The following is a 10,332-nucleotide window of genomic DNA, read 5'->3' on the forward strand; positions in this document are numbered from 1 at the left end:
ACTAGTACTAGTATACTATTCGGGTATACGGTGCACGTTTTCGATCGAGGGCATGCGAATAGCTTGAATCGAGCAATAGGATTTCGTAATACCGGGGCCCTGTTTAAAATTGATTATAATTATACAGTGATTTCAACTGTAAGTCTATAGGCCAGGGAATTGAGGCTGAATTTTGGGGTCAACTGGCAACTATCGCATAACAAACAAATTTTGTATTTGAAAGTATTTTGTATATGTTTTAACAAACTTACCAGTAATATTTACCCAGAAGTTCTGCTTCGGAACACCCCACAAACCAGATAAATGAGTGGGAATTTTAGGATACCTCAAGTGTTCATTATACAACTGACATTAAAGGGTGTGTACAGTTCTGGTCGAGGTGAAGATTTAGCTTTTAACGTTTTGCGAGATATTCAGAAACCATTCTTTAAGATGTCAAAGAGCATGCGGGTTATCAAAAGTTTATTCGATGAAAATCGGTTTTGAAATGGCTGAGATATCCAAGGACAAGGTGAAGCAAAGAGATCCTAATAAAGTTGTGGCATGTCGCCTTTTATTATTAGCACTTTTTTGGATATCTCAGCCATTTGAAAACCAATTTTCATCAAATAAACGTTGAATCCTTCTTAAAATTACATGCTCTTTTATATTTCATAAGAGGCTTTTCATTACCTCTAATAGGAATGTTCAAAACATGAATCCCTACCTCAACCAGTACTGTACAGTCCCTTTAATCATGAGATAAGTTTCTAGTGTATGTATTTCTTATTTCCTGCCTTTCTTTAAACAAAATTGGGCACATTTGTGACCTCTTTTTCAAAAAAATCTGAGCCCAAATTAGGTCATTTCTATAGCAACTTTATGCTAAACACAATGTTTTTCTCAAACAAAAAAATGCAACACCTTCTCAGCGTTAAGCACCATTTTAAATTTACATAAGTATGCAAATTCATAGCTATTTAATTGACTGGAGTTGAGACCTAACCTGTTAGAGACCATAGCTACCATGGTTACACTCAAACTTGCCTGTAGCCATTATAACACAGCTGTCCAGAAATCACAATTGTCATGATTAGTGGTGTATTCATTCCATCCCAGTAGTTGGATTTTTTATTTTTTGTTTTGCATTTGGCACAAGCTGACATTTCGTTCAAGTCAATTTGGCACAGAACATAGATTAAGTCAATTTCTCATAAAATGAGACCCTCCTCTACCTCCGCCCCCAATCCCAATATAAATGGTTAGTTCATGCCTTTTCCTTTCTTGCAGTCCTGTAGGGTGTTTCAACAAACTTTTCGTTGGTTGCAGTTTCACTTCACTGGTTTCAGTCTCGCTATCTCACTTTTCTGATTGGTATGTTTCAGTCACGAAAACACTAAGTGGCACTGACCTCACTGAAATCAATGTTGGTGAAACGGGTCCTGCATGAACTTCTGTACGATACCAGAGCAAGCTCATTATACTCGATGGACTACTACAACAAATACTGTACTTCTGAAAGAAATGAAGCACTGTTAACAGACACTGGATACACATTTTGTCATAGATCACATTAGTCCAGTCAAAATAGGGTTTCACCTAACACTAATTGCAACAGCAGGAATTCCACTGCAGTGCTATACTTGTTATGGGCTCCTAAACACCATACTAAAAGTCCCAAGAAATCCAGTGGGGCAAAGTGGCTAGATTTCCATAATATGCAAATTAGCTCCCATTATGATAAAAATACAGTGTTTCCATGAAAACTGGGCTTCTAGTTTTCAGACTGGAACACCGAAAGTGTTGAAACCTAAATTGCGATATGTTTACAATGTCACTAGTGCGATGCAAACATTTCACCATGTACATAGTCTGGGCCTCATTTGCATAATATGCAAAGGGTTCCGAGCCAAGGGAATATTCTGATGCATCAAAGTGCCCGATATGAGCATATCAAGTGTGTTCAAATAAGATAATTCAGTTTCTCTTCACCAAAAACAAACTTTACAGCATTAGTAAACTAGCATGAATTATCATTATAAGATTAGAGTTTGTTATCAGACAGATAATGATAGCTTATCCATTAATATTACGTAGAATCAAAGTACGAAATTAAACAAGTGTCAACATCTATAATTTGTCTACGGTAATTTTGTAATGAACGAACTCTATTTGGAGGGTGGTTTGTTTGAATCTCGATGACTAAGCTCTTGCATACTTGAGGGTTTTGAGATATTGAAGATGGCACAGTCAAAGGAAACCCTGTGGGTAGTGTCCAAAGATACCCCAGTCGAGCATACTATTATCCCCACGACCATTAATTTACAAAACATGCATCAACCAACACGATTTCCGTTGTTATAAGCGTACAAGATTTGTGACCCGCTACAACAAAATGGTCCTAAAGTCGCGCACGGTCGAAGCCGTGAAAATCGAGTTTGAAGTCAGAGCATCAAAATTGGTCAAAACTTAAGATTTTCTGAATTTGACATATTATTACAGTCTGACATGTCTTCTATCATCTGTCGAATTTTTGAAGGAAAATGATTAAAGGAAAGACCAAAAAATAGCGTTTTTCTGGGCCATGTTTTTTGGCGTATCAACGAAGCAGAATCGGGTTCGAACATTTGGATTTAGCGCCACACGTAGGCTCCGCCCTTAACAACAACCAGAGTGATCTCATTGGTCAGTTTGCTGCTTGCCGCTAACCGAAGCGTGAAGCTCGCACACTGCCCAGTCGACTGGTGTGTGCTAGCGGGGTGCGCTATGCATCCTGGTCACTGATTGGTCGGTGAGGAGACCGCCGACGCTGTGTTTGAATGAGCATTTCGGGGGTTGCTAGGGCTTACCCTCTATTGTCCGGAGGTGAATACTGACTTGCGTGTCCCTTGATCGTGATTGCTTAGCAAGGAGAACTTTTAGGGCGCTTTTCTCGAAACAGTGATTTCCCAGACGTCTCGACATGCTCTCTTTTAAACATCGATATCTCCGCAGTCGATTATTTTTATAAGATGTGTTATATATCAATTTAAAGCAGGAAGATTAGGGAATTGTGTCATGCAATTTTCAAATAATCGACCTCGCCCGACTTTAGGATCATTTTGTTGTAGCGGGTCACATTTTATTCTAAAGTCGTTTCGCCATCTAGCAAAGACTTTGTTATTTCCATGAAATACAATTGGCATTGACAGCAGAGACATTTTTCTACAATGTGTACATCTTTAAAAAGTGGTGCACAGTCAAAGTGGCTGGCATGCAGGGAGGTACCCGAATTTATCTCTATACCCTCACGGCCCGGTACAAACATATACACACGTGAATACAGCTGTTTGAAGCGAAAAAAAAAACCCTCTGTACATAACGTCCTATTCATTTCATTTCCATTAAAATTCAGTGGAAGTTCTCGAAGAATTGACGTTCTACAATATCTTAGTATAAGGTGAAAATGGTTCACATACGAAGACAACCACGTGGAGGGTGCCCAAAATTACCCCACCCAAAGACAGTCTAAGACATGCAATAATCATGTACCACCGCAAATACATGAATATGTATTATGAATACGTGCCTTTAAACAGTCCTTCTGGTCCTCTAGCCCAGAAACTTGTATTTAATAAAATTCAATGGAGTCAACAGACGATATATTGCTCTGTAATTTTTACTTACACTGACATAGTTTAAGTGGTTATCATTCGAAGGGAGCCTACTATATGGGAAGTGCACACATTAATTGCCTCTATACATGACCTTTGTAACGCAAATATCAACGCAATTACAGTATATACAGTCGTTCCAAAAGTGCATGTCTCAAAAAAAGGTCGTTCCTTGAGTTTTAGGACTATCACTTGAGTTTTGTGATTATGTATAATCATCGTATGGTGCAATCATTGTACAGTCTTCTCATTCGACATAATTTTACGCACCTCATTTTCTGTTACAAAGAAAGTGATGTCTGTCTGTTCTTGTCGAAAAATGAAATAGAAATTGAATTGAATTCTATTGAATTGGATTCCTGCCATATCAAGACACTTTTTTTTCTATAAAAATTGCCGGGGGACAGATAAAATAACAACAATGATCCACAATATCTATGCAGTCCAAAGGGTTCACTTGTAGAGACCATCGGAGGTGCTCAAAGTAATCCTAAAGGCAGTGAAAAACATGCAGTATACACTGTACAACCGCGAAAAATGTTCCTTATGGTTACATGCCTCTGAAAAGCTCTTCCGCTTGTGTAGCACATACGTTTTTATTTTCGTAAAATGCAATTAAGGTGATATAGGAGACGTTGCTTTACAATATCTATTTTGTCAAGCCCTTAGGAAGTGCCCAGATCACCCCTGCCCTGACCGTCGTGGTCCCAAAACAGATTAACAAAACATACATTATATGCCACAGTAGACTCACTTGTACATGTATGTAAAGTCGTTGCCGAGTGGTAAATAAAGACACTTTACTTTTCATGATTTTGAATGGTATAGAGACACTGCTTTACAATCACCATAGTCAAAGGGGTGCACATTCAAAAGCAACCGAGTGGGATTTGTTCAAAACCATCCAACCCCCAGGGCAATGCACCAGCATATAGCACAAATATGTTTCAATTTACCATGCCTTCACATTGTCGTTACGGTTGTACAGCGATTGCCCTCTTATTTGTATGAAATGCAATGTAATCACAAAAAGAAAGAATGCTCTACATTAACTATATTGTTAAAAAGGTCAACATTCAAAAGCAATCCCCTGAGAAGTGTCCAAAATAAACACCGCCGCTCAAGCCCCGTAATTACATCACACGGATACTATGAACGCAAATACCGACGTTCTTTCGTGCATGGTTTTAGAAGTAGTTTCAGCAATACAGCTACACACTTTTGTATCAATAAATGTTGTGGAAATGATAGGAGAAGCATTGCTTCAAAATATCTATTTAGTGAGAGGATGTACAGTAAATGCCAATCCTGTTGAATGTGCCCCAATCCCCCCCCCCCCCCCACTTCCTCCGGATCCGCCACCTTCAGTGCAGTGGCATGAAAATATACCTCATGAAATATTGCAAATTTAGATAAAATTTGGGTGCTTCTGTTTACTTTTAGTTTTCACCATCAATTACAGAACTAGACTCTAACATCACAGATCTATTGTAATGAATACAACATTATGTGGAGTCTACAGAACTAAGGTCTACACCAAAACTAGTATTATGTTACAGACAGTATCATTCCATCAAACTAATCTTGTAACCTGTTACTTTCACACTCAGCAAAGTAACTATACAAATAACAATCTATTCATAGATGTTCTCTTTAAATATTAGTAAATTCAACTCAATTCAACAAAGCACATCAACAAGTTCTGATTTCATGTCATACCTAAATCCTAACACATTTTTAAACATGTGAGACTGAAGTTCACTGAACATAAACTCGTAGTGGAAAAGCTTCAATAGATGAAGTTTTTTTGGTACTTTGCTTTCAGGCAAAAGTAAATGTATGTTGCAGAATGGTTTTAAAAACAAGAATATGACACAAAATGCAATCAGATACAAGGGTCAGAGGTTTGATTTATGGCAGATTTCTTTGACTGATCCCGGTCTGATCCAAACAATAAAGCTTCTCACGAAAACTTTTGTCCTATCACAAGCAAGCTTGCTTATTTCTCCACAATAGAAGGCGCGCATCATCATCATCCATCTGGAAATTCTTGACCAATTCTTGACAGGTGTCAATGTCAACTTTGGATGGCCGTAACTTTCTTGTTATTTGAGCAATATCTACGAAATTTTCACTATTTATTACATACATATTTGGTATAATTTTGAAGAATATTCAAACAAATCAAGTTTGTTTTGGTATGATTTAGAGATAGATTAGTATTATGGTAAAAATGCATTTTTGCAAAAAAAAATGTGAAAAAAATTTAATTCTGGCCTCAAAATCAGTATAAAGATTGGTATAACCCCCTACATAATTGGTATCATCATATGTGACCCTGCACCTCAAAACAAACAAAAAGTCGCCAAACATGAATTTTTAGTTAAGACCATATTCTGAAAGAGCAGACTTTAAGCTTTAAAAAGATGTATAACTCAAACCAAACTGACTCTCCTAACCTATCTAAATATTGGAAAGAAAGCACAAAACCAGGAAAAGTGTGAACTGAGAAAAGAAGCTCTGCAGTACAGTGTCTATTCAAGCGCTAAATCTTTACCAAACCGTGCTGGCTGTGCGATGAATGGGACAAAAAAGAGGAAGTAAACCACCAGAGTAACAACAATGAAGGGATTATCAAATTAAACTGAAATTAAGCATGCCTCATTAACACATTCTGTCCATAATTAGTGCCAACTTTCAAAGCAGTAGCGTCGTCCTTTCAAAAGTTATTAGAGTTGAAAGTGAAGAGTGTGGATAAGGTTTTTCAGAAATGAAAAAAGAATTCTAAAGGCACACCTAATCACACTATTCTACCAAAAATATTCGAGATAAACTGCTAAAAAAACACACTTTCCTGTCCGTTTTATGATACCAAATTTTAGCATAATGTAAAAGAAGACCCGCTCTTTCAGAAAATATGAAAAAGTCAAGTTCGGCTAGGTTGACCCATTTCTCTTATTTTCAGTCCTCATGCAAAATCAGTGTGTGCGACTTTATGTTCGTTTTGAGGTGCACGGTCACATATAGATAATTTAATTTTCTTTAATTTGATACCAAAGCCATGATAATTGAACAATTTTATCAAAGGTTACATGTATTTTTATGAGATACTGACATTTTCACCATGCGTTACCATGGAAACGGATTTTTGACCACTATGGGACACGCTTTGACCTGTTAACATTGCATTTTTGAAATATACGCACAAAATTGGTCTAGATGAAGTAGATTAAAAAATATATGTTTGGGATGCATGGGAACCCCCCTTTCCGACTGCACTAAGTGTTTTCTTGGTATCTCGCAAAAAGTTAAAAGCCCAAATCTCATCTCCACCAATACTGTACTATCCCTTTAATGGCATGTAGTTTCCTATTTCTTTTTGTACATATACAACTACGGCAGACGATACAGAAACAGCGCCAAGGTATGCAGATACAAATACGAGAAAAGGGTTTGGTTTTAGAACAAGTTTCATTGTATGTCTTTTATAGATGTGGAGAACAAGGACACAATGGCCGGTGGAAATACAATTTATATTGTTCTTTCCGTTTCTCTCTTTATCCAACTGTCTATGAATAATCAAAGCATTGTTTGTTTAAGACATTTAGCGTTTGATATGTCCCTTTGTAGTTCATATTTGTATTTTTGTCCTCATTTTAAGAGGGGTTTGTAAAATTTGTATTTAAAATTCGCATTAATTATAAGATAGTTGAACATTATGAAACCATTCCGTTAAAACATGATAGTTAACGCAACATCGACATCTTTTATTTCATACCAGATGTTATACTTCATCAGTGATTGACAAATTATGAAGTGGATGCTCATTAGATTATAGCAATGTCCAGTAAAAATCATGGTCTCTGAAACACGTATCATTACATTACAGTAATGTGCAACCCCATCATGGCACATACGTATAGTAGATTTCAACACACCATGCTGATGAGTCTATTGTGTGGCCATACGCGAGGGGAAAGGGGAGTGACACAATTTGTTTCATTTGTCTATCTATCTTATAACTTTTGTTTTATTGTTTTCCTTCTCCATAGGCCTCCCAGCATTGGTGGTAATCAGCATAGGCGCCTTTGCCCAACGTGACTATGTGGATAGTGACATGTAAGTGCGTGATCATCTCACGAGGTCGATGCCCAGTAATCATACTGCTCACAAGCTGCTGAACATGAGGAAAAATAAAGTTCACGAGTCATAAAACAAGTCCACGAGCTTGAAACCAAACAAAACATGTGCCCCAGCTAGACGCGATGGAATTATGTCGAGCTCGTGGGCCTTTTACTTGCCAAGTGTTTAGCTCGTAGACCGTATACAGGTCGTGGGCTTTGTTCCCTTCAGAGTGTGTATCTCGTGGGCTGTATGACTCGTGTGTGTCGAGCTCGTGTTTAGCTCGTAGACCGTACACAGTTCGTGGACTGTGTTCCCTTCAGAGTGTGTACCTCGTTGGCTGTATGACTCGTGTGTGTCGAGCTCGTGGCGTGTACCGTTTTCCTACTATAACAGAAGAAATAAACTAGCGATAAAAAACAAGCTAAATGACTCCCAGCTGAGCAAAAAGTTATGAAAGTTGACAGAGAATCAAACGAAATAAACAAATGTGACCGTGCACCTCAAAACGAACATAAAGTCGCACACACTGATTTTGCGTGAGAACTGAAAATAAGTGAAATGGGTCAACCTAGCCGAACTTGACTTTTTCATAATTTGTGAAAGAGCGGGTCTTCTTTACATTATGCTAAAATTTGGTTTCATAAAACGGGCAGGAAAGTGTGTTTTTTTTTAGCAGTTTATCTCGAACATTTTTGGTAGAATAGTGTGATTAGGTGTGTCTTTACAATCCCTTTTTCATTTCTGAAAAACCTTGTCCACACTCTTCACTTTCAACTGTAATAACTTTTGAAAGGATAGTGCTACTGCTTTAAAAGTTGGCATTAATTATGGACAGAATGTGTTAATGAGGCATGCTTAATTTCGGTTTAATCTAATAATCCCTTCATTGTTGTTACTCTAGTGGTTTACTTCCTGTTTTTTTTTTGTCCCATTCATCGCACAGCCAGCACGGTTTGGTAAAGATTAAGCGCTTGAATAGACACTGTACAATTTGTACTTCAGAGCCTCTTTTCTCAGTTCACACTTTTCCTAAGTTTGTGCTTTCTTTCCAATATATTAGATAGGTTAGGAGAGTCCATTTGATTTGAGTTATACATCATTTTAAAGCTTAAAGTCTGCTCTTTCAGAATATGGTCTTAACTAAAAATTCATGTCTGGCGACTTTTTGTTTGTTTTGAGGTGCAGGGTCACAAATGATATCCGGACAAAATAATAATCATAAACAGCCAAAATTGACATTGGTTGTAGTCTTACCATCTTGCCGATGAAAACGGTCATCCCTCCCCCCCCCCCCCCCAAAAAAAAGGTGTTTCTGGTCAAATCGTCGCACATATTGATTTACCTTTCAACCCAAGTTATTCCTAGGAGGGAGCTATCTTTTTAAAAAACAAAATACTGAGAAGTTGGCCCCAAGTAATGTTGCAACAATGATAGATTATCAAGTTCATTTTAACTCGTGCCATTCGCTGAGTGGACAACAGTCGCGCCGATCAAGCAGAAGGCGTGCGGAGAAGTGAGGATTGCGTTGTGCTTGGATGATGTCCATTCTTTTGTAAAAGTACATACTACAGTGTATGTCAGTATGATGTGGTTGGTGAATATGTCTTTACCATTTGCTCTTTTAAAAGTGGTTTAATACATTTACATATTCCATCAGAGAAATACTATACAATCCTTTGAAATTAGAATGACCAGATTGAAAAAAACAATCTTTGTCTTGTAAATTAGAATAAAAATATACTCAGCATGATCTTTTGATTCTGTTGAATTATTGTTTTTGTTGCTGTTGTTGTTTATGACAGATGTGTGTTGAACAAGCGGTACATGATTGGGAGTTTGCTGGTCCCGGTAGGCATTATCATGCTCGCGAATCTCGTTATATTCATCATTGTCATCGCGCGCCTTAGTCAAACCATGGTAGCGAAAACAGCCAACCGAGAGAAAGCCTTACGCGAGCAGGTCCGGCGGGTCCAGAACGCCGTTTGTCTCTTCCTACTCATGGGTCTGACCTGGTCCTTCGGATTTCTCCTTCTCATAAAGGCTTTCAACCACGTCTTCCAAATCATCTTCATCACCCTCAATTCCTTCCAAGGATTCTTGATTTTCTTGCTCTACTGTCTCCGTCAACCTATCGTCAGGGAAACGTTGGGGGCGTGCTACGTTCCCTGTTCGCGCTCATTTCCACCTTCATCCCGAAACCGTGCACGCGCCTCCACCGAGTGGGACAATTCGCGTGACAACGCAACGAAGGATTCGTTTGGCATGTCGTCACGTCGATTGTAGGCAACACCCGAAAGCTCCTCTGTCCAGTCGACAGAATAACATGTTGTACTAGAACATGACGATGGAAAAGCGGTACGTTCTTTTTGGATTTGAAGGGTAGAGTTGGATAATTAAAGATGGAATTATGAATATGATATATCATATGTGATTTTTGATTTTTTTATCTTTTTTTTTTTTTTTTTGGGGGGGGGGAACAGATGTTCAAAAGCCTATACCTATCAAAACTTTTTACCTAATTAATGTCACACTACGTGCCATAACAGGAACAACGAAATTAGAAGGGGGGGGGATA

General features: G+C 38.1%; 1 protein-coding gene across 1 annotated transcript in view; it reads left to right on the forward strand.

Moving 5' to 3' along the window:
• Positions 1-10,040, forward strand: part of LOC139727484 (adhesion G-protein coupled receptor G6-like) — a 54,093-nt gene extending 44,053 nt beyond the window's left edge. Inside the window, exons 7-8 of the mRNA XM_071638460.1 lie at positions 7,685-7,751; positions 9,560-10,040. Of these exons, the coding sequence (XP_071494561.1) occupies positions 7,685-7,751; positions 9,560-10,040 (548 nt within the window). The remainder of the gene's footprint in view (positions 1-7,684; positions 7,752-9,559) is intronic.
• The last annotated feature ends 292 nt before the right edge of the window (positions 10,041-10,332 follow it).

Source organism: Diadema antillarum, unplaced genomic scaffold (genome assembly GCF_040938485.1).
Source record: "Diadema antillarum isolate AM-2024a unplaced genomic scaffold, OU_Dant_1.0 seq00000133_RagTag, whole genome shotgun sequence".
NCBI classification, from domain to species: Eukaryota; Metazoa; Echinodermata; class Echinoidea; order Diadematoida; family Diadematidae; genus Diadema; species Diadema antillarum.